At 42.8% G+C, this 25279-nt stretch overlaps 2 protein-coding genes across 3 annotated transcripts in view; one reads left to right on the forward strand and one right to left on the reverse strand.

Annotated features, from left to right (window-relative positions):
• Positions 1 to 357: 357 nt before the first annotated feature.
• Positions 358 to 10380, forward strand: LOC132863890 (transmembrane ascorbate-dependent reductase CYB561). The gene is made up of 6 exons (XM_060896953.1): positions 358 to 495; positions 3525 to 3725; positions 6768 to 6866; positions 7029 to 7132; positions 8372 to 8529; positions 9348 to 10380. The coding sequence occupies exons 2-6, from the start codon at positions 3530 to 3532 to the stop codon at positions 9529 to 9531; spliced, it is 741 nt and encodes a 246-aa protein (XP_060752936.1). The 5' UTR covers positions 358 to 495; positions 3525 to 3529; the 3' UTR covers positions 9532 to 10380.
• A 2597-nt stretch (positions 10381 to 12977) lies between these two features.
• Positions 12978 to 25279, reverse strand: part of tanc2a (tetratricopeptide repeat, ankyrin repeat and coiled-coil containing 2a) — a 126896-nt gene continuing 114594 nt past the window's right edge. For both annotated transcript variants that reach the window (XM_060896945.1, XM_060896944.1), the window contains 6 exons: positions 25013 to 25188; positions 24779 to 24911; positions 20835 to 20926; positions 19955 to 20101; positions 19053 to 19153; positions 12978 to 17371 (listed from right to left, as the gene is read on the reverse strand). In XM_060896945.1, the coding sequence (XP_060752928.1) occupies positions 15589 to 17371; positions 19053 to 19153; positions 19955 to 20101; positions 20835 to 20926; positions 24779 to 24911; positions 25013 to 25188 (2432 nt within the window). In that variant the 3' untranslated portion in view covers positions 12978 to 15588. The remainder of the gene's footprint in view (positions 17372 to 19052; positions 19154 to 19954; positions 20102 to 20834; positions 20927 to 24778; positions 24912 to 25012; positions 25189 to 25279) is intronic.

Consider the following 25279-nt stretch of genomic DNA (forward strand, 5'->3'; position numbering starts at 1 on the left):
TCTCTCTCTCTCTCTCTCTCACTCTTTCTCTCTCTCTCTCTCTCTCTCTCTCTCTCTCTCCCTCTCTCACTCTTTCTCTCTCTCTCCCTCCCTCCCTCTCTCTCTCCCACCTCTCTCTCTCTCTCTCCTCCCTCTCTCACTCTGCTCCCCCTTAATTCTATTTACCTCCTCTATCTCACATCATCCATTACGTCTGGTCGCCAAGGCAACTGAGCACAGCTGATCCCGTCTCCTTTTTTGATCCAGCCAATCAGGACAGGTCATGGGCGTGGCCAACATCCTCCTGACACCCAGCAGCTTTATTAGTCCAAACCCCAGAGAAGTTCATCTGTGACTGAACCACAGAGATCAAGATACTCTGGAGATAAATTGTACATTATAAAGGACCAGGAGATACAGCCATTTTTGTGCAGCCTCTTCTTCTTATTCTTCCTCTTCTTATTCTTCTTCCTCTTACCGGAGCAGCTCAAGCGCTTTTCTTATCAAACACATAAGGTGAGTAATAAAAGTGCACAGGTACATGACTGTCTCTATTTCTCTTCTGTTCACGTCCTGCGATTTAACACCAGCTGGAGCTTTATATTAAATGTATTTCTGATTTGTAGATTGTTGATGTTAATGATGGTCATTAGTGTCACTTCACCTGCTCCTGGTTCACACACCTGCTGCTTTTATTCAGTGTAAAGCCTTAAAAAGATCACATCTCACTGGGACACCTACAGTATATACAGTATAAGGTTAAACATCTGTTTTTAACACTATAGACTGTAAAGGTGAAGCAGCACAGTACAGACAGACCACTTAAAGGGGACACATTCAAGGATCTTGAATAATGTTTAACATTTTAATTGTCAGTTTCTTATAATTATTATTATTATTTTTTTTACAAATTCAGTCCCCGAGCTAGAAAACCACCCCACAAAATGACAATAAACAAACAAACAAACAAACAAACAAACAAACAAACGCAAAGTATAACAATACAAGAGCACAAAAACAACACAAGTGCAAAATATTATTCATGGAAATAAAGTTTTTTTTAGACTTGCGTTGTTTGTTGGTGCAGACTGAGCACCACATAATCGCACACTGTACGCGCTTCATAACTGCTTTATAGATACTAAATTCTACAAAGCTACAATGAGTAACGACGAAACAAGCGACTCAAGCTACAATAATCACTCCGAGAGATGACTGGACTGAGGTCAGTGTTTCAGGTGCGAAATGTTACTCATACGATGTTTCAAAATACTGAGATCATAATTCAGGTTACTGAGTGTCACGAGTAGCATCAGGTCCTGTCGTTATTATACCTTCATTGCTGCTAGTTACTGTATACTGACATAAATGGCCAGTATTTGCATACTTCATACTGATTGGCTGTCATATTTTATGACGCAACACATCACACAACACATGCTCAATGCTAACTCCGCTATTTACCAAGACTTTGGGTTAGAAGGTTTGAAGACGTCATGTATTTCATGTATCGTGTTTTAGCGACGTACATGCGGACTTCAATTAACTCAGACTAATTCAATTAGCTCAGCTGTTCTCGTAACTATGGCAACACCATTCCGTCTATTACACGCCAAACATAACGAATTAATTAAATGTTAGCAAGTTGCAATGAATCCAATAAGACTGAATTCCTCATGTATTTACACAGTGATATATCTGTAGGGTCACAGTTGAGTGCAAAGGTTTGTGCCCCTTGCTTTTGTTGTAATGTAAGTGAATGCACAAATAAAAGTAAATAAAATACATCTTAAAAGTTTGCACCCCCATGTTTATACTCCAGTTCCTGCTTTTCAGTGAGCCTAAGGAATGTCTTCTTTAAATTAGATAAAAAAACCTAAACCAGAATATGTTGACTTTTCTTTCTGAATGAAGAGCAACAGAAATACAAAAGCAAAATCCCTTTACAGTGCCTTTAGTTCAGTTCTCAGAGTAGGGGAGCGCAAACTTTTGTAATCGTCCGAATTAATCTCATGCTCTGTGTTCTTCGTTCAGCGCTTATCTTAATTCGTTCAGACAGACAGCATGTCTCATAGGAAACATCTTGCACGCCTTGCACGTGGTTCGCTGATACTCTTGCTATTTTTTATTTCCTTGTGTTTGTAGGGTGAGGAGGAGAAAGTAAGCTTTAGAAGGTGAGGTGGAGAAGGTAAGGTGGAGGAGGTGAGGTGGAGAAGGTAAGGTGGAGAAACTGAAGAGGAGAAGGTGAGGTGGAGAAGGTGAGGTGGAGAGGGTGGGGTGGAGGAGGTGAGGAGGAGAGAGTGAGGTGGAGGAGGTGAGAGTGAGGTGGAGGAGGTGAGGAGGAGAGAGTGAGGTGGAGGGTGTGAGGAGGAGAGAGTGAGGTGGAGGAGGTGAGGAGGAGAGAGTGAGGTGGAGGATGTGAGGAGGAGAGAGTGAGGTGGAGGACGTGAGGAGGAGAGAGTGAGGTGGAGGGTGTGAGGAGGAGAGAGTGAGGTGGAGGACGTGAGGAGGAGAGAGTGAGGTGGAGGGTGTGAGGAGGAGAGAGTGAGGTGGAGGAGGTGAGAAGGAGAGAGTGAGGTGGAGGAGGTGAGGAGGTCTAATCTTCAGTTAATCTGTCACTTCACATTACAGTGCGATCTGCCAGCCTGATGCTTAACATTCACTGAGACTGAACACAATTTTTTGTCATCTGACCTCATGCTAAACACCAGCACCACGTAACGAGCCTTGTTCTTATACCATGTGTCCATGGTGATGTCCTGATATTAGTGAGGAACTCACTCGAGAGAAGTGCTCACTTCCTACACTGTTCTTCACTCATTATTATTTATCAGGTTATCTGCTCCACCATGACAATGTCACTTTGCTCCATGAAGACATGGTGTGAAGGTGAAGGTTGGAGTGAAGAACTAGTCTGTCCTGCACTGAGCCCTGACTCTGATTCAACACCACTCAACACCACTAGGATGAACTGGAACTGGAGTCTCCTCAACATCCCAACATCAGAGTCTGATCTCACTGATGCTCTTGTGAATGAATTAATGAACGAACACAAATCCACACAGACACAATGCAACATCTAGTGGAAAGTCTTCAGAGAAGAAAAGAGGGGAGCTGATTAAAACAGTGAACACATGAGGAATAAATCAGCAAGAACATATGGGTGTGATAGTAAGGGGTGCACATACTTTTGGTTATATAGTGTATTAAATGCATAAGACCATACACTAGACCATATGTGCATAAGAAAATAATCCACTTTGGATTGTGATGTGATGTACCTCCTTGATCTCATCTCTATTTGGTCTAACATTGTTTATATACGTTCGCAAATACATCAGAGTGATGTTCTCCTGTCCTTCTCTCTCTCTCTCTCTCTCTCTCTCTCTCTCTCTCTCTCTCTCCTCTCTCTCTCACTCTCCTCTCTCTTGCGCTCTCTCTCTCTCTCTCTCTCTCTCTCACTCTCTCTCTCTCTCTCCTCTCTCTCTCACTCTCCTCTCTCTTGCGCTCTCTCTCTCTCTCTCTCTCTCTCTCTCTCTCTGTAGGAACGATGGAGGGTTGGGCTGGATTTCGGGCGCTGCCATGCTACGTGGCCTGCTCCCAGGTGCTGGGTGTGGTGTGTTTGGTGCTCACGGGTGTGTGGATGGGACATTATCATGGAGGCTACGCCTGGGACAGCTCACAGCAGCAGTTTAACGTCCACCCGCTCTGCATGGTCATGGGCCTCGTCTTCCTCTATGGAGACGGTGAGACGGCAGATATTTTTTTGCCGAGGCTTTCTTTTAACAGAAATGTCTTAGCCGGTGTAATTTCTAGGATTAAGGATTAAAGAAGTGCAGTTTGATTTAGGATTTTGTCCCAGTTACTGATTGGCATGTGCTGGGAATCACATGTACATGTGACTCTGGGAAAGTAGAACATTCTGAAGGAAAATCATTTGATACGCAGTACGAGCCAAATTCAACACGCTGCACTGGCTGCTGGATTTCTGAGCTCAGTCTGTGTGTAACTGCAAGAACAATGAGACTGATGAGTAAAGAATTCACATCAATCAATCAATCAATCAATCAATCAAAGAAACATTCAATAAAACACCATAAATTATTTAATAGTAAGTACTTAACTAAATAAGTAAATAATAACTCATTTCTATTTGTCCGTTTATTTACTGTATACAAATTTCTATGTAAAATAAGATTTTGTTAGTGTAATTTATGAATTTATTTATTAATTTCAGTCATTTTTATCATTTCAATAACCATGAGGAATCCAAACATTAATTTTAATATATTATTATTATTATTATTATTATTATTATTATTATTAGCTGAAGATGTTGAGGTTCTCTTTGGGAGTAACAAGATCGGACAGGATTAGGAACGAGTACATCAGAGGGACAGCTCATGTTGGATGTTTGGGGGACAAAGTTAGGGAGGCCAGATTAAGATGGTTTGGACATGTTCAGAGGAGGGAGAGTGAGTATATTGGTAGGAGAATGTTGGACATGGAGCTGTCAGGCAGGAGGCAAAGAGGAAGGTCAAAGAGGAGGTATATGGATGTAATTAATGAGGATATGAAGCTAGTGGGTGCAAGTGTTGAGGATGCAGAAGATAGGGATAGGTGGAGAGAGATGATTCGCTGTGGTGACCCCTGAAGGGAAAAGCTGAAAAAAGAAGAAGAAGAAGATTATTATTATTATTGGTAGTAGTAGTAAACACATATGTATATGTAGTATAATATAATATTTATTTTAACTTCTATTAATCACCGTTATTGGGGGGGCACGGTGGCTTAATGGTTAGCACGTTCGCCTCACACCTCCAGGGTTGGGGGTTCGATTCCCGCCTCCACCTTGTGTGTGTGGAGTTTGCATGTTCTCCCCGTGCCTCGGGGGTTTCCTCCGGGTACTCCGGTTTCCTCCCCCGGTCCAAAGACATGCATGGTCGGTTGATTGGCATCTCTGGAAAATTGTCCGTAGTGTGTGATTGTGTGAGTGAATGAGAGTGTGTGTGTGCCCTGTGATGGGTTGGCACTCCATCCATGGTGTATCCTGCCTTGATGCCCGATGACGACTGAGATAGGCACAGGCTCCCCGTGACCCGAGGTAGTTCGGATAAGCGGTAGAGAATGAGTGAGTGAGTGAGTGAGTGAGTGAGTGAGAGAGTAATCACCGTTATTATACTATTTGACAAATGCTGTTAGTTGGCCAGCAAAAGGCATCATTTTAAAAGCTGTTTTTTTTTGTTTTTTTTTTTTACTGAAGAGACGGTTAGGGTTAGAGTTCTCTTGTCTTATCTTGTCTTGTCTTGTCTTCTGGTTTCACACACTAACTGCATGTGTTAGTGAAACACTTAAACATGGCAACATGTTTCGCTCTTTGGAAAGATCTCAAGAATTCTTTGGCTTTCGTTCATGCTTGCTGTATTGAAAGGGCTGATCTGGCTTAGTGAAACACGAGTCTGGCTCCAGGACCAGACTGAAGTGATGCTGAGGATTTGCACGTGTCGGCTATGAGAGCAGAAACCTGCCTAAAAAAAAACAGCAGGTTGAACTAAGGAGACTTTTATTTTGACGGAGGTTTTGATCCAATCACTGCAACACATTCACTTTCAAGGTTTTTTAAGTGCTTTGTGATTTTCTCAGTACTTTCATATCAATTTTCTTTGGGGGCGTGGCTTAATTCTGCTTCTATTCTGACACAGTACATGGTTTAGTTCTACAGATCTGCCTGTAATCTGAAACAGACTGTGCAGCTTTGTCTATGAAACCTGTAATTAAAGTATTTAATGTTTGGCCACAGGGCAGTGGATTGAACCCCTGGCAGAAACAGATGGTTTTGTTCAGCTAATCTTTTCAGCCATCACTCGGGCAATTCGATTAGGACACCAAATCAGAAAGGTCATTGTTCCATTAAAGGTTGGATCGTTCTAGAGTGACACAGCTAAGAACAGGCCTGAGGGCCGCTGTGCTCCTCTGTGACACGTTTAATGCGTTCGTCTCCCAGGTACAGCTTGAAAATATTAGATTATCACAAAACGGCAACACGCGGAAAAGCTACTTCGGCTGGAGGTGTAGAGACGACCCGTTGTCAAGGCTTTTGTTAAAAATGATCGTTATTACCATCATTCTAAGAGCTCCCTTGTAGTAGTTTTCACAATGATAGTGGAATTAAAGGTACTACTTTTTACACTGTAGTTTAATAATCACAAAATTGAAAGGTTTATGAGGGTGAACGGTGGCTTAGTGGTTAGCACGTTCACCTCACACCTCCAGGGTTGGGGGTTCGATTCCCGCCTCCACCTTGTGTGTGTGGAGTTTGCATGTTCTCCCCGTGCCTTGGGGGTTTCCTCCGGGTACTCCGGTTTCTTCCCCCGGTCCAAAGACATGCATGGTAGGTTGATTGGCATCTCTGGAAAATTGTCCGTAGTGTGTGATTGTGTGAGTGAATGAGAGTGTGTGTGTGTGCCCTGCGATGGGTTGGCACTCCGTCCAGGGTGTATCCTGCCTTGATGCCCGATGACGCCTGAGATAGGCACAGGCTCCCCGTGACCCCCGAGTGAAAGGTTTATAAACAGAATTTAACATCTAGCCCTCGACGTCTATTATGATCGAGTTTGGAGGAACAGTTTTTTAATTTTCGGTTCAGGAAAACGTGTCCTACTTCCTATATGTATGTTAGTTAGTGTTTAGGCTGAAAATCACTGAACTATTCCTTTAAATGAGGAGATATTTTATTTTGTGCTGTGAGTCTAACCCTGTTGTCATGTTGCTGAATTCTCTTATGGTAGGCGTGTTGGTGTACCGTGTGTTCAGAAACGAGAGCAAGCGTTCGGTGAAGATCCTCCACGCCCTGCTACACATGATGGCCCTCATTATCAGCATTGTGGGTAAGTTCTGTCTGCATCTCTGTACACACAGGAATAACCTCTGACCTTTGTCTATTTGTCTCTATTCCTTTAGATCTTCTGCTCTATTTCATAGTGTTATTTAACCACTTGAAGTTGTGAAAGTGAAAGCGGTTGTAATGATGTCTGTGTCTCACTCATCAGGTCTGGTAGCTGTGTTTGATGTTCACAATAAACACGGCTTCCCTAACATGACCTCTCTGCATAGCTGGTGTGGCATGCTGACCTTTATCCTCTTCCTCATGCAGGTGAGCCACATTGGAGCTGGCTCTCATGCTCACCTACACCTTAACTACCTCACCTACACCTTAACTACCTCACCTACACGCAGTCCACACTTACACCTCAACTACCCCCACACCCGGCCATGCGGTCCACACTTATACCTCAGCTACACCCACACCCGGCCATGCGGTCCACACTTATACCTCAGCTACACCCATACCTGGCCATGCGGTCCACACTTATACCTCAGCTACACCCATACCTGGCCATGCGGTCCACACTTATACCTCAGCTACACCCACACCCGGCCATGCAGTCCACACTTACACCTCAGCTACACCCATACCCGGCCATGCAGGCCACACTTACACCTCAGCTACACCCGTACCTGGCCATGCGGTCCATACTTACACCTCAGCTACACCCATACTTGGCCATGCAGTCCACACTTACATCTCAGCTACACCCATACCCGGCCATGCAGTCCACACTTACACCTCAGCTACACCCATACCTGGCCATGCGGTCCACACTTACACCTCAGCTACACCCAAACCTGGCCATGCGGTCCACACTTACACCTCAGCTACACCCATACTTTGCCAAGCGGTCCACACTTACACCTCAGCTACACCCATACTTCGCCAAGCAGTCCACACTTACACCTCAGCTACACCCATACTTCGCCACACAGTCCACACTTACACCTCAGCTACACCCATACTTCGCCACGCAGTCCACACTTACATCTCAGCTACCCAGCTGGTCACTTGGTCTTTACCAACATCTAAACTGGTCTTTCTGTTATATGTTGTCCCACACTGGAACTACCACACATCTGGCATAAAGCTAAGAGAATTATCCTGCATTTTGTCCTCATCCTCACAGACAGTTTAACAACACCCACACCAACACCTACCAACAGTTAACCTGGACTTTCAGCCCTACTTATCTACCCCACACCTGGCTTTTTTGATCCTCAATTAAACATGAACTACTCCACATCTGGCCTCATAAAATGTATTACCTCCTGAACCACCCACCCTTGCCTTTCAATACTAACTTTCACCTAAACTACCCCACATCTGGCTTTTTAATCCTTACTTCCACCTGAGCTACCCCAAACCTGGCATTTCAGTTGGGGTAGATCTGCTGACTTTCTTTAGAAAACACAGAACACTCATCTGTTCCAGTTCTTTTTTATACTTTTTATCAGTTTTATTTGCTGGGAGTTTGAAGTCTAACACCGATTTCCTGTGCAGTGGCTGCTAGGATTAGGCTTCTTCCTGTTTCCCTGGGCATCATCAGCACTACGGAGATGGTATCTGCCCCTGCATGTATTCTTTGGCCTTGTGCTCCTGGCCATGGCGGTGGCTTCCTCGCTCATGGGAATCGCTGAGAAAGCCATCTTCAGTGGACTGTGAGTACTACAGTAAATCTTTGCGTGTTTCCTAGTTATTATTTGGTCATTTTCTTTTATTCAACCACAAGCGCTGCAGGTTATATAGGCACAATTATTAATAATTTCCTATCTTGCACATTTTGCACTCGTCCAGCTGCAGCTACTGAAGAGTTATTCTCATTTAGATTTTTGAGAGAATTTCGATCCAGTCATTCATAGTGGCAGGCTCCATGAAGTTGGAGAGCGTATTTAGGGCAGCATGAGTCATCAGAGCTTAATGAAAGCTCCAGAAAACGCACGATTCTGTCAAGAGTCTCCTGGCTGGAGGTCGTCAGGCGGATGAGTCACTCCAAAAAGTGACTCTCGCTGTTTTTCATTGACCTGTGGATCGAACACACAATGATGCAGTGTACAAGGTTTCATCTTTTTTATTATAGTCATGAGAAAAATCGCGTACACTCTTGTAAATAATTGCCACCGTTGCAATGTTCACTTATCTCTTAAGCTGTATAACCAAAATAGTTAGACTGAAGCCACGCCCATTATTAATACTTTGAGTTTATGAACAAGAATCAGTCTCCTACCTTCTCCTGTTAATCAGAATATTTCCAATAAGTTTTTATTTTATTGTTTTAGCAGCAGTCTTTAGCAAAATCTTGTCCAAGTGCTAAGCACAGAAACCAACATTACATAGAAGGATCTAAATAAAGTGAGTTAATTTTTTTCAAAGCAACCTAATCGAGCAGGAGTGTAAGTATTAAAGAAACCCAATGAAATGACAGTGAGGTAACGTAATAACCTATTAATACTGAGGAACCCCTCTGATCATGTCGTAGGCCACCGTTTGCTCCTGAGGAGGTTCTGGCCAACATGCTGGGTCTGCTGCTGGTGTGTTTTGGGGTAATTGTGGGCTACGTGGTAACCAGAGAGGAGTTCAGACGACCACCGAACCCTGAGGAAGAGGCTCTGTCTGTTCACTTCAACACTCTGAGTGAGGACTCCAGACCCAGCACGCCTTAACACCACACCAAGACTTCAACACTCCTCCTTCCATTTAGACTTCAGTCTCCTTATTCCGGTTTAAACGCTCTCACTCCCTGTGTGTGTGTTCAGTAAAATAGAAACAGGGGTCATTGTTACGCCCGTACGGATGAACTCGGCAGTTCAAGAACACTTGGCAGTCTCCATGTTTTGTATCAAAATCAAAAGTCAGGAGAAAGAATTGATTTATTTAAAATTGCTATAGGATGTAGGATTTAGGACTTTGTATTCCCAAAGTAAGTTCCACCTTCAGTACAAATTCATGCCTGTGTCCCAAACTGCATTTTAAGGACTATAAATTATGACCAAAATAGCAAATGACATCATAGAAATACTAACATACTGTTTATTAGGGTGGAATGTGGTTTGGGACACGTCCCAGGTGTTCAGGACTCTGAGGATGATCATTATCTGCTGTTATCTTCGTCCCCTCAGGATTACAGGAGTGTTATGGGCATTAAAGCTTTAATTAAAGGTTTTAATCACCCGATAGTTTTGATATGCGCTAGCACACTAGCACACTATAAATGCGCTAGCACACTAGCACACTATAAATGCGCTAGCACAGCTAGCATGTGACCTAAAACACAGCTGCAAATATAAAGACTGACTTGTAGGAAAAATACAACACACTCAACCCAACCCACACACACACACACACACACACACACACACACACACACACACACACACACACACACACACACACACACACACTAAAAGCACCTCATACCAGCAGTATTGACCGACTGGAAAGACACTACAGAATCTAACAAAATGTTTTAACTGTATTAGGTTAAATAAAGACACCAACAGTTTAGAGAATAAAAACAGCGAAGTCTTCATATGTTTCCCCACAACTCTACAGTCACCCGTCTACAGAATTCTCCCAGACAGATGACTTATAATTACACGTACATGTCATGCTGTGTTTACATGTTTTCATCCCTAAAACTTGTAATTACCAGCTGGAAACTGGTCATTTTCCTAACACTCTAATCCGCCAGTGTGTGACGTCACTACGTTAGAAACAAACACGAGCTGAAAAAAATGAAATGAAATGTTAGCGGTTTACAGATTGGATTTATCTAATCTAATCTTAAGATAATCTAGGGTTTTTATAATAAATCAGTTTAGCTTTGTCTTGGACAGTTGTTGGATGATATCCCATAATGCACTAGGACAGGATCGTGCCTGAACGATGGACACTAGAGGATGTACAATACCTAGCTTGATTATTTATGTCACCATAGAAACAAGTTCTTTTCTAATCCTTATGTATTATACAGGGCACTGTTTATTAACCACATGTTCCACATCCCACACATTGCACTGCTTAAAGGTCCAGAGCCAAATATGTTACCTTAGAGAGGACCAAATACCCATAATGCACTTCTGCAATTGTGACCTTGTTGTTATTCATTCATTCACTCACTCATTTTCTACCGCTTATCCGAACTACCTCGGGTCACGGGGAGCCTGATCTCAGCCGAAATCTCATCGGGCATCAAGGCAGGATACACCCTGGACGGAGTGCCAACCCATCACAGGGCACACACACACTCTCATTCACTCACACAATCACACACTACGGACAATTTTCCAGAGATGCCAATCAACCTACCATGCATGTCTTTGGACCGGGGGAGGAAACCGGAGTACCCGGAGGAAACCCCCGAGGCACGGGGAGAACATGCAAACTCCACATACACAAGGTGGAGGCGGGAATCGAACCCCCAACCCTGGAGGTGTGAGGTGAATGTGATGACCACTAAGCCACCGTGGCCCCATGTTGTTATTATTATTAACATTATTATTATTGGACTGTATGAAACCTGGCAGCGGTTTTTACAGCCGTGTGCACCACAGCGACGATGCATCAAATATTACGTTTTTATGGGGGAAAGGGGGCGGGGCCACACAGATGTGCTTTGCATGGATTGGAGGTGTGGTTTATTTCAGAGGCTGGAACAGGAGAGTGAAACCTGCTTCCTTATTTATATATTTATTTATTTTAAATGGCATTATTTCCACAAGTTTGAAAAGAGTAGGAGGTTTTAACCTGCACGACTGGAAGTGGTAAATAATCTGAAATATTAGAGCTCAATATTTCAACATTTAATCATTTCCACTTTCATTCATTAAAATTTCAAGAGATTAAATAATTTCTGATTTAATTTCTTTCTATTAACACGATTTATCCGCTTCCTTTGACTTCAATCTATCAGTATGGACAGTTTAGTAAACATCAGCTCATAATTCTCGCTCGGGTCGTCCGTCATCCTCATGTCTGTTTATTTGAAGTCTCGACACATTAATAGCTTTATTGTTCATTCACTTAACCGTGATCAATACGAAACGATCTGAAATAATTAAAACGAGAAGAAAGAACGAGCGATTCAAGTGTTAGGAGTCAAAAATATATATATAGACCTTAATGTGAAATAAGAACATTTACTACAGGAATATCTTAAAACAAGGAGTTATTAGACCTTCAGCATAGTCTTAGTCATGACATAATCTAATCATGACATAATCTAATCTAATAATTAATCAGTTGAAGAAAGGAGATATTTAATATAAAAGCAGGATGTTAATGATTAGAATATGGAATTATTATGAATTAATAGTCTTTAATAGTGAATCATGTTTTTATGCTTCACTGATTTACTTAACAGTCATTTCTGTTGATGTAAAGTGACTGATGAAACCAAAACCCTGCGCACGCACACACACACACACACACACACACACACACACACACAGCTGTACTGTGTACTTGTAACGTGTTGGTGGTGTTTCCTGTGGACTGTTTGTTCATCAGTGTTGTGTGTGTTTGTAGGCACCATATCAGGACTCATCACTGTAAAATCAAACACGTGTGTTCATCACCCCGATCTTTATCTGCAGCTCGTGTGTGTGATTAGAGCTGTGCAAGAAAAGTGAAAGAAAAAAAAAAAACTGAACAGACATCCAAACTCACTCGCTTTATAATAAATCCACGTCGAAGGCCAGCTGTTGAATTCTGTCTCAAATCCTGTGTGATGAATATTTTTATGACTCCTTCTGCCAGATGTGTTTAACAAATGTGTAGTCGAATATGTTTGGGATGTTAAGCAGTGTGTTGCATTTCAGGGGGATGTGGTACAATAGTTTAGTGTTTATGGTGTTGGAATACTGACTGTGACCTCCTAAACCCCAGGTCCACCAGACTGCCTCTGCTGGGCCCCTGAACAAGGCCCTTAACCCTCAGTTGCTCAGTTGAATAAATAAAATGATCTAAAAATGTGCGTCGCTCTGGAAGGAGTCTGCCAAATGCTGTAAATGTGAATTTCCATTTTAGAGTAAAGTCACACAAGTAGCTCAGATTATCTTAATGTTCAGCCTCTAAAGCTACAGTGAAGTCAAACAGCTTCATCATCAACTGGGTTTACAGCTAACTTTAATTCATCTGTGTTACTGGGAGTGAAAAATACAATCTAGAGCACAAGCTAGGCGAGTTGTTGGAACTAGTTAAGAGAATACACACGCACACACACACACACACACACACACACACACACACCAAACTCAGCAGATAGGGATTGTTAAAAAAAAGCTGCCGTGTCCTTTAATGTGCTTGGAAATCATCATAAGGTTAAATCCTCTTGTAATGACTTCATGTTTTACCATGGAATTGTTTTTTTTTTTTTTTTAAATATATCAAGATTAAATGCGTAACCTGGATTAAAACAAGAATCGTGCAGTCACTGATCGTTTTTTCACCCCGAGGGAATTTCTTTGAATTCTTAAATTAGTACATTATTTCATTATTACATACAGTTGATTGTACAGTAGAACAGGATCAAAAATGCATTCATGTTTCTGGCTTTTACTCTTGTTTTACTGAAAACCATGTACAGAGAGTTGGGCTAATAGCAAGCTTAGACTGAAGAAAAAAAATACAAATAAAACTTTATATAAAATTGAAAAGGAAAAAAAAAAGGGAGGAGGAAAATGATTGAAGCACGGTCCTTTCCTCTTTCCTTTCTACATCAGTATCATGATAAGTAAAATCTCACCACCACCAGACCCACCCCCCAAACAGCACACGGCAACGTGTGCCTCAGCAAAGAGCATGCGTTCTTAATAATTAAGCACAATTTGTACAATCTTTAACATATCTGCCATAAAAAAGTTGGTTTTCAACACATTAGAAAAAAAAAAAACAGCAGTTGAAAACGATCGGTTAAAACAGAAAGGATACGAAGTTTCCGGTCCCGATAGCGTAAAAAAAGGGAAAAGTGCATAAACGAAACGATGCTGAAAAGAAAGAAAGGAAAACAGAAAGAAAATGAGGAAATAAAAACAATCGAAGAGAATTAATAACCTTTTGTGAATGTGTGTAAAATAACGTAAGCGATCTAGAAAAGTGTCTAAAACTGAAAAGAATCCTCTCCTTAATAACTTCATCCTCTCCCAAATAAAAGTATTTCACACACTAGTGTAACGCTCTGTTACCTTCATAAACGTGAACATGACGTGAGACGATGATGTTTCCTCCTGAAGTTCGGTAACTCACAGCACAGCATTTTTATAATGACCAAGAAAACATTTCCATGAAACAAAAATTGTCCTTAAAGCAGGTAAAAAATTCACCTACCAGGAGCAAGAACGCTGAGCACAACGAAACCAGGAGCAAAATGAAGTATGTATATGTATATATAATTTTGTACAAACATAATTTAAACTTAAATATTCCATATTTTCAATCTTTACTTTAGCTATTTACACAGTGGTTCGGGATCAGCATTTACAGCCATATATACAAATGAGACTTCAGGAAAGCTTCGGATCAAGGACAGAGCCCGGCCACATCATGGCTCATTCCAACGATTCCGCTAGAGGTAGGAGGGGAACGAAATCTGGCCTGATCTCTTGGGATACGAGATTTCAGACTAATTGTGCACTCAACCAAGTATAAAAAATGTTGTAACGAGTTATTTATAAGCAGGAGGAGTAACTAAGGCCTTACTAAACATTTAGACTCATTTAGACCCTGACATACCAAGCTAATGTCAAAAAACAGCGAATGCGCTTCAACAGCCAAAATAACTTTTTCTTACCAGCAGGGGGCAATATTCTGTATTCCAATTCAAATATAAATATAGATAAAAGAGTGAGAATTGTGTAAAAGACAAATCCTGGTATTCCACGTATATGTTGTACCAGTACAAGTACCTATACTGTTACGACACACTACAGTATTTAGGAGTACACATTTTACCCAAACAATCTAGCCTAGCTCTGAAGCAGGACTTGCTTGGCTTGATTTGACACGCTTCACTTTACTGGTTTGCGTCGCTGAACAGCCAATCGAACAGCTTTTTCTGGCTCTCTGATCACTATTCAACCACACAGCATACATAATTTGGTGATGGTGTCTGAGAGGTTTGTGTAAAGCTTGCTTACAAGCTTGCAAAGTCTTTGTGAGTTTTTGTGGCGCTGTTAAAATTTGTTGTGACTTCTACGGCTACAGGAAAAAGAATTCCGCTCCTCAAAGTCATCTGTCTGCATGCATCTTGGCTGCCCATGTATGCTGGGGTGTTTAATCAGTTGAGCAGAATTAACTAGCCTTTAATGTGTGTTAAATGCAGTAAAAATGTTAAATGCACTAAGAACAACAAATAGCTTGGTGTGTCAGGAGTATGCACTGGCTCTTGCGAAGCTCTATTCCACCATTTCCTACAAATGGCAATTTATACCATTGCAATATTATGGTTAAATCACCAGATGTGGTTGTACAGGTCCTGCAAATTGTATCCATTATGCTCTGCAGTTCTCTTGCTCATCTAAACAGCAAAGCTTAAGGTGACTACTGTTGAAAGCTAGCATACTGCAGTAATGTGTGCCCACTCTGAGGTTCCTGAAGCATCCTGCATTTCCTGATCCCAAAGCAGATGCTTTCTACAACATCTCCATTTAGGTCATGTTCAGTTTATAGATTAGATTATGTCAATGTGAGAGGGACATGTATATATATACACAAGGTGTGCCTCAAACGTTGGACTCAACAAAGGGCCTCTTTGGTTTGATAGGAGAGGAAGGACCTTGGCGCTCCCCATGCCCCACCTGTCTGTATTCGCTATCCTGATAAGCCTGCGACACTGGCAGCGTTCGTGCCACCTTAATGTCCGGGTATGTGGGTGCCTGACTCACCCGGCCTGTGTTATCTGGCCGATAGTAGTCATCCTCCACTAGGTGTCCATTGTGGGCATTGTTGGTGCGATTGTAGTAGGCAAGGTGCCCATAGGTCATGTTGCCAGGTGATGTGGCAGGGCTGGAGACCACAGTGTCTAAAGATGACACGGCCCAGGTGCGCGATGAGGAGGAAGAGGATGAAGGTTGCTGAATAAACTGCTGAGTCCGTCCTGTCTTGTCTATGATGCCCATGAAGGGTGTACTGCGTGCCCGCAGAGCTTCGCCTGGGTATGTCCCCCCTAAAACTCGCATGTCAGTACCTTGGGGTGGAGAAACTGGTGAAAGGTCATCACTGTAACCACCCTCATATGCCAGCTTCAGTGGGATCTCCATCTGTTGTGCTGAAGATGAGGGCCTGAAGCCTGGACCTAAATTAGTTGTGGATCCTGCTGCTAGACTGCTGCTAGATGGTGAAAAGCGCAGGCCAGTGCTCTGAGAGTGGATGAGTGGCCGTGGTGTAGGGCCAGTGGCACTTAGTGGGCGACGCATACCGTGAGGATGCTCTGGTGATGATAACTGAGGCTGGCGCTCAATTTCATGAGGCTGGACTGGATAATAAGCAGCTGATTGGCTGCGGCTGATCTGTGGTCCCATTTGACTATAACGGGGGCCTGTGATATTTGGCCTGTATGCATGTGAGGGCCTCTGTGGGAGCTCCTCTTCTATGTACACACTGCCCTGCATCTGCAGAGGGCTTGAATAGGCCACCTCCCCCAGCTCATCAACATCCCCTGGAACATGTCCCCTTATGGACTGAGCCATGTGAGAGTAGGCGGTGGAGTGGACTGAGCCACTGGTCTGATTTGTGCGGACAATCTGGGCTTTGGCTGGCTGGAGCCACTGGGTTTGCTGCTGCAGTGAGCGCTGGCTGCCCATTTTTGCCAGCGGTGACTTGGGCCTTCCAGAAAGTGCCTCTTGTTGATAGCGGTTTGAGCTGACGGATGCAGACTGTGGCCTATAGATGGCTGCATTCTCTGAGGTGTAGGCACCACGGCGTAAAGGTGAGGGAGGGGGGCTGAAGTGGTAGGATGAGGAGGAAGATGAAGAGGAGGCCTGGTGGGCTGGGGAAGTCTGAGGGGGGCTTGGACGATAGTGTTGAGTCTGATGAGTTGGAGACAGTGATGGAGTGGTAGACTGGTAACCCTGGCGGGTTGGAGAGGACATGGCTGGAGGACTTGGCCGCAGATCATAGGACTGACTCATGGCAGCGATTCCGGAAAGGTAGGGCAAGTGGCTTGGGGAAGGTGGCATGTTCTGTATGACAGGCAGGCCTGAAGGGCTGGAATGAGGCTCAGCAGTCACAGCTAGTGGAAGACCATCCAAGTCCCGCTCCAAGTAATCTTCATCCTCTTCAAACAAGTCCTGCACTGGCTCCATATCAGACAGACGGGGCTCCAGTGGAGGAGGATGTGGCACCATTGGAAGGGCTTGGGGAGGAGAAGGAGGTGGATCCAGCTGCTGTTGCTGAGCGACTTGGCGACACTCCTCCTCCACACGTTGTAGCAGACGCTGGATCTCACGGTTATTAGGGCACAGGCGAATGGCTTCACTCAGGTCCTCCAGGGCTGCGTGGAATTGCCTACACAAGGAGAGAGATGTGTTATTTGTGATGTTGAGAACATCACAAAAAACACTAACTTATAGACAATTATACATAGAAAACCTGTTTAAAAGGGGAATTATATAAAGTTTCCAGCTCTCTGCTGCCTGCAATGCATGTAAAGCAAGTAAAACTTGCTCTTGCCCTCGGCTTCACCTCAACCAAAGCGAGTCCCTCTGAAACTATGTAGGCCTTGTTAATTGCTTTTTAAAGTCCCCTAGAAACATCTTGAGAGGCAAGATTTGATGTGTGTTGAGGCATTGCCTTTTCTTACATGAAGTCAGAGTGATCACAACAGAGTGTGAGACACATTAAACTGAACTGGACAGTAGCAAAATTTGTTGAATGGCCAAGAGTTAAACAAGAGTCTTTTTTGCAATAACGGAGAATTTCTCACTGCTGACTTCAACACCTTTCAACAATATCTTAGAATTATCTTGTTTGGCCTAAGGTCAACTATCAGTGGTGCTGGGAGTGACAGAGAGACATCACAGAGTGACATCTGATTTTTGACCCACTTTAAACTGGACACTTTATGTTATACTTGGTTTATAGGTGAGTCCTATAATGTCACGCCTACAAGTGGTGACATTTCCGGTCCCAGAAATCGAAATCCGATTCTAGGCTAAATTCAGAAATAAAGAAACTAATTAGAGCCACGTTCACACTGCAAGTCTTAATGCTCAATTCGGATATTTTGCTCAGATCTGATTTTTTTGTTTGGCTGTTCACATTACCTTTTAAAATGTGGCCTATATCAGATACCAGTGTGAACTGTTTGCTGTTTCGAACTGACCCGCATGCGCAAACGAACAATAACAATGACGTCACACGCAGCACGACGTTGCGCTAAAAAGTTGGCGAGGTTATGGAGGAAGTATTGTATCATCTGGTGCAAGCAAACATATCATGTAATGCTATAATGTGATGTATTCAATGCAAACATTATGAGCTGGTTCACGTAACCACTTTATATAACACTCTTAACACACACGTTACCAGTCACGTTTGTGTCACCTTTTCGCCGGCGCAAATTGTGAGGAATGTCGATGTAGATTGACGTAAAAGTCGCATCAAATTCGCCTTGGCTGTTCACACTGCAGCCACATTGGAGAAAATCTGATTTGGGTCTGATTCAGGACCACAGATGGAAGTGGCCCAGATCTGATTTGAAAAAATCAGATCTGGGCTAGATTTGAGTGTTCACATTAATCCTGAAGGAGTCTGACCTGGTCACTTGACCCCAAAAAAATCGGATTTGGGCCACTTTTACCTGCAGTGTGAACGTGGCCTTAGGGGCTCCACTGTAGAGCGATATTGTTAATAACAGTTTTTCATTTTCATTACATCATTGCAGCTCTAGAAACCCTTCACCCGAATACTGTACACTGCTCACAGTCCAGCAACATAGCATTGGCAGCATTTGATCGTATTTTCTGTGTGTTAATCATAAAAATAATCTGAAAATGTACAAATAAAGATGTGATGCGACAGATGGAACGTCTGCAGAATAAAAATAATGTTGAAATGTATGAAAATGAGCCTCCTTATCCTTAGGGTAACACTACCAGGTGAGATTTCACCTCATTACTAAGTCCAGACTAGATTAAACGTAGGAGGTTTAGGTCCCAGCGCCCTTCCTTTTTGTTGCTACAGTTACCTGCTGCTGCGTTTGGCGCGGGCTCGTGCGTAAAAGGCCTCATAGGATTTGGGTTTCAACTCTAGAGCTCTGGAGGCAAACTCCTCCGCCATGCCAAAGTCCTGCAAGCAACAACAGGGCCGACAGTCATTACACAGAGCCATACGCGTGGAGGCATGTAGGGATAGTCACAAGCATACACACAAACACATACATTCATACATACAAACATACAGTACATGGTGTGATGTGGATACACTCATTATGAACATACAAATGATGGTTTAACATCATGGACACACTCATTATGAATGTAAATGTGCAAAAATGCCTCAACGTAAGCCAAAAATGTGGAAGTTTTCACATGTACACTGATAAGAGACACACACACACACACACAATCACACACACAGAACAGACCAACATACTATAAAGCAATATATTCATCTCCACCAGGGGGTGCTTTTAACACAGTGACATTTTTCTGCTCCAACTGTTGCAAATATACCTAGACTATACCTACCTATACACTGTATATATAATCTGAACATAAACCAAATCCTTTCTTTTATACAGGGGTTAAAAAAAACAAAAAACAAAAAAACAAATCTGAAACTAAAAAAAAAATGGTTGGGATGAAAAGTGATGATGTTGGTCAGATGTAAGCACTTTTTTTTTAATCTTATGCCTCGACAGGATTCTGCCTCACTTTTGGATTAAAATTACAAATAAAGGAATGACAGATATTCTAAAGCAGTACGGGTTGCACTGCACGTTACACTAAAATGAAAAAAAAAACTAAAACTAAACAAAATTTACATGCATACGTACATACTGTACGAGTCATCTTGCTTCATGTTGCATAAAAAGTTGACACTCTCAAGGCAGTTAATAAAAACTAGAACCAATAACCGGCTACTAACGTTCATTTTGCGGCGGCAGCGGGACAGGTTCAGCAGTAGGGAGACTTTAAGCTCACGGAAACTCTTCAGGTCTTCGGTGAAACCTTCGCGAGGGAACTTCTTCAGAGCGTACTGATAGCGCTGGGCTGCTTCCTTCACTTTTCCTTTCTGTTAAAGAAAATATACGAAATAAATGTAAACGTATCTGTTAGAATGTTAGAGTGGAACCTGAAAGAAGGAAGAACGGAAAGAAGGATGTTGGGTAAGTTGGCAGAAGGGTAGGTAAAACACAAGGTATGAGGAAGAGGCAGAAGTTAGAAGGTATGGATTTACACCGGCAAAGAGCAAGGATGAAAGACAACCGGGGAAGGTTCAACCGTAGAAAGGAGGAAAGGAAGGTAAGAAAGAGGGAAAGTGGATAGAATGAAAGGGAAGAAGTACAGTAGTTGGGGCAAACGTGGGCAAGCAGGGAAGATAGGGGTAAATAGGGGGAAATGGAAATAGAGAAGATATAAAGGAAAACCTAAAGGAAGGAAAGTAAGAAGAGAGGAAGATAATGAAAGAGGATATGGGAGAAAGAAAAGAAGGAAGGTAGAAATGAGAAATTTTGGGTACTGAGAAGCAAAGGAAGTGTGAAAGAAAGATGGCTAAATAGCTAAGAATAAATAAAAGAAAGACAGCTTTAGTGTGTGTATCTAGACGCAAAGGAAGGACAGAAGGGAGGTAGGTTTATATAAAGGCAAGAAGGAGTGTAAATTGAAAAAAAAAGCACAAAAGAAAGAATGAAAAGAAGTAGGTAGATAGAATGTAGTTGGAGGGTGAGGGTGGGTGGGTAAGAGTAAAGGTAGAAAAGAGTAAAGGTATTTAAAAGTAATTATTCAATGTTTGGAGAGAAACTGACCTTGTAGAATCCATCACCTTCCTCAATCAGCTTGCTTAAGAGGACAATCATGATGTCAGGCTTGGAGGTGGCCATGGCCCATGTTGCTGGACCTGTAGCCAAAAAGTAAGTGTGTGGATTGAGACAGCATGCTAACATGCTAGATGGGAACAAGCAGTTCATTCAAAAGCATCAAAAAGACACAACATCTTTATATATTTGTCTTTGGTAAATAAGAGATTAAATCCATATTGTCAGTGGTTCTTAGTGTAGGTGCTGTAGTGCCATGAATGAATTGCAGGTAAGAATTAAAGTTGATTGAATTAGAACTGGTCTGAGGAATCAGTCACGCTAACTGTTTGCTTGTGATTAAAATCACAGCTCTAACCCTTAGCCTAACCCTAACCCTAACACATTAAAAAAGTTGTTTCTTTGCCTGTTGTGTGAATATAATGTATTACTTAGTGTTTTCCTTCCTCTGAAATTATTTATAAATGGCTCAGCAAATAGCTGAAATATTGTGCCAGCTGCAGTGGTGCGAGTGCACTTCAAAACCCAGACTGAGAACCAGTGAAGCACAGAAACTCCATATAGAAATACATAGACAGTATTCACAAAACTGCAAATGTCCAGCAACAAAAGAAAGACAATGAGTGGTTAAACAACCACAATACAGGATGCACAACACATTTCCCTAGCTGAGTTCAACAACACAGCTAATGGAGGGGGTGAAACTCTGAATATACATTTAGATACAAATCCAGAAGTGCCTCCAGGTTGTCCAACCCTTCGACCCTATCGCTATGTATGCTAAAAGTATGGCCTATTATGCTATCCACATCGGGGATGATTAGCCCTGACTCCAAAGAAGAAGTATTCGTCCGCCAACACCCTGGAATTGTCGATGTACCAGAACCCAGTTATGCCCCTTTTCCACCGAGGTAGTTTGAGTGCTGGTTCGGAGCCTAATTTAGAACCAGTTCTTTCTTTTTCGACAGCCAAAGCACCGGCTCTGAACCAGGAAAAGTGGTTCTTAAGTAGCACCAAAACGTTGCTGGTCTAGACTTAAGAACCACTTGTGTCTGGAGCTGTGGGCGGGGCTGGGGGCGGGGCTACTGTTAGCGCATATGATGATGTACCTTAAGTATACTAATGTTTAATACACTTTTACTTTACCGCGATATGATACATTATCAGCACACATGATAGTAGTTAGCTACATGCTAAGGCTAACTTTTTTCTGTGTTAATGATAAAATAACGTTATGTACTTTCTCGATTACAACCTCCGTTTATACAGATTACATGGAGCTGCACGTACACGTTGGATTCGCCGCGTTTGGGTGTTAATGTAGGTTCACAAAGCCATGAGCATTAACAGTAAAGCAACATCCGCCATTGTTGATGTGTTTGTGTTTGTCGCTGCTGCGCTAACGTTGCTGTGTAACGTGACACGTATACAGTGACGTCAGACTCGGCTCTGTGATGCTCTCTAACCGATGGAAAGGCAAACCGGTTCTTAGAAGGTTCGCCAGTAGAACCAACTTTGAACCAGCACCAGTGCTAGCTCTGAACCAGCACCCGGGTCTTTTTGGTGGAAAAGGAGTACTAGTGGCATCGCTTACTGCTACTGCACACCTGTACAGCTTTACACAGGTAAACTCTAAGAATCTATTTTGCATTTGTCACAAGAAGATGGGCGGAGATTTGCCTCATCATATTCTCAGTGATTTATTGAACAGTAGCATGTACAATAGTAGACAACATTTGCTTCATCACTAATTTTGCTGACTGGTATGCAAATGATTACTGTATTTCCCTAATAATTTGCATTATGGACTAGACGATGAGATCCCAAACTCAATTTTACACATTGGTACTGAGACGGTCTCTGATATCAAACTAAAAGGAGACAAGAAAGATCAAGCAGGCTGAGCAGGAAGCTCTGCAAACCATGCAACAAATGAGAGTTTGTGAAGAGTAGACGTTTCCTGAAGTGTTCATTGTGCATGGAGAAACAGTCCGTCACCATCGTTCATGCATTTCCAGACATGCACTCATGCACAATGCACCCATGCATATGTGTCTTCAGGTTAGAACTGACCAATCCCAAGATCCATCTTAGTTGCTTGCCCATTGAATCTCTGCTTGGTAACCTTTGCTGTCTGCCATGACCCTGGTTTAGCACCATTGTAGGTTCACTGGCATTTCTCATGGACATATTTTGATATGGTCAAATCATATGTCAGGGGAACGATGTTAGCTATCTGTGGAGGGGACGCACTTATTTCCGGGGATTTCAGAACAGCGTAACAGATATTGCGTCATCGAGTAGGCGTGGCCTATTTGATAATCTAACCCTAACCGTAGTTTTCGATTGTTTGTTTGTTTTCTAAAATAAATCTACCTGTATGACTGTTTTGTCCTTCGTAGTATGCTGTTTTTTTTTTGAAAGAACACGCCCACTTTACATCGTGGTAACGAAACCCCTGGAATTTAGTGAATGCCGTCTGTGGAGAGTTAACTGTATCTAGCTGTTGTTGAGACTAGCGGCCTAGTCTCAATTACCGTACGGTAATCAAAAGCTAGTGGTCATGGACTGTTCTACTAATGTTGCCTTCGACTTAACTCAGAAGCCATGTTGATATGACATCACTTGCTAGTGTCAATCCAGCGTTGAGAAGAACTTTGGGACCATTTTTATGATCTTTTCTAGTCAAAAATGAGTTTGGAGCTGCAGGCGAATGCAACACAAGGCTTCTGTTTCATGCTGCTATTGGACAAGTTCAATCTGAGAGCATAAGTGTTTTACAACAGATGGTTTTTGTTTCGTTTTCTTCATCTAGGTCATAAATAAGGACTAAAATACTTAGGGGCATGCTGTTGATAGAAAGCAGTGATAACATTACCATACCAAAGTGGATTCATTTTCTCTTACAGCAAGTCCTCAAATGTTTATGCGCCCCTGTGGCTGTTAGAGCAGCTGTTTCAGAAAATGTAATCGACTTCAACCTTCTGACTTCTGACTTCACAACCTTTTCTGATTCCCAAAACCGATCACTGGACTTTTTTCGTTTTTCAGAAGTTTGACCTACATAGCAACAGTAACCAAGTGTGGGCAGGGATTGGGATCGGCCCGTTATTAGGGCAGGCATGATAACAGCATCCATCAAAAATCACTTTCTTAAATACAGGACTGATTTGTATTTGATCTAAAAGCAGGTACAAAGACAACACAGACAAGGAGACCATCCAAGTAGGGTACTGAAGTGGAGTGGATCACAGACATACAAATAAGGGTTGAAGATTGAAGATAAGGGTGCACACACAAAGGGCTTTACCTCTGGCCCTGCTGGGAAGGGTCTGACATCCTGCTTACAGAGAGAGAGAGGGAGGTGAGGGGGAGGTTACGCAAGCGACAGGGATACGGGGGAGTGAGGTAAAGGAATTACCGCAGGGTTCGAGCTCAATGTCGGCCCGGGGAGAGGGTTAAGTAACGTTCAGGAAGAGCGTGAGACAAAACCAAGTGTGAAAATGCATGAGATGAAAGAAGGGCAGCAGGGTTAAAAGAAGCAGCAGCAGTGTTAGTGGCTGCAACACTGTCAATGCATTTAGCTGAAAAACTGGGGTTTGGTGTAGTGTAACATTTACATAATGTGTCCAAAAGACTTCTTTATTTCACCAGATCTCTTTAATGCAACAGCTTGCAATAGGCATGATAGACACACCTGAGTTGTGAAAGAAGGAATGGTGTACCTATTTCCCCCCCACCTAGTTTCTGAATAGACATTGAATCCACCACACACACATTTTAAGCTACTTAATATTTAAATACACCCTCTCTTACAAGCCCTCAGGACTAATATGGAAATCTACTGTATGGCGTTTGCTCTTATAGAAATTGAGTGTTAGTGCTGTGGTGTGTTCGCTTCAAAACATCTTCCGTCAGGTCCCCGTCTCTCTCACCTATCTTGGCACCCTTCTTCAGCAGGGCCACCACCACCGATGTGTTCCTGCAGCCCACAGCTCGGTCCAAAGGCCTCATTCCGCTGTAGTCTACGTGCTCGATCATGGCACCATGCTCCACCAGGAACTGTACCTGCATGTGCACATACAGTACAGACACATTAAAGACTTAGCATTTCAGTCCAATTACTATGGCGCAGGAAAAAGACATAAGGGCGAGGGAACCGTTCTCACCACTTCCGAGTCTCCGTAGAAGGCGGCAAGGTCCAGGGGCGTGCGGCCGCTCTTGTCGGCATGAGCCGTCGCTGCTCCTCTTTCCACTAACGCACGGACCAATGGGAGGTGGCCTTTTAGGCACGCCCAGCTCAGAGCCGTGAGCCCCTCCTTATCCATCAGGGCTAATGACGCACCTGTGGGCGGAGTCATAGAGATCAGAGACTAGATTCATGAATAAAACACATAATGTGGAGATATACTGTATATAAAATGACATGGAGTTAT

The sequence above is a fragment of the Tachysurus vachellii genome, chromosome 21, assembly GCF_030014155.1.
Source record: "Tachysurus vachellii isolate PV-2020 chromosome 21, HZAU_Pvac_v1, whole genome shotgun sequence".
NCBI lineage: Eukaryota > Metazoa > Chordata > Actinopteri > Siluriformes > Bagridae > Tachysurus > Tachysurus vachellii.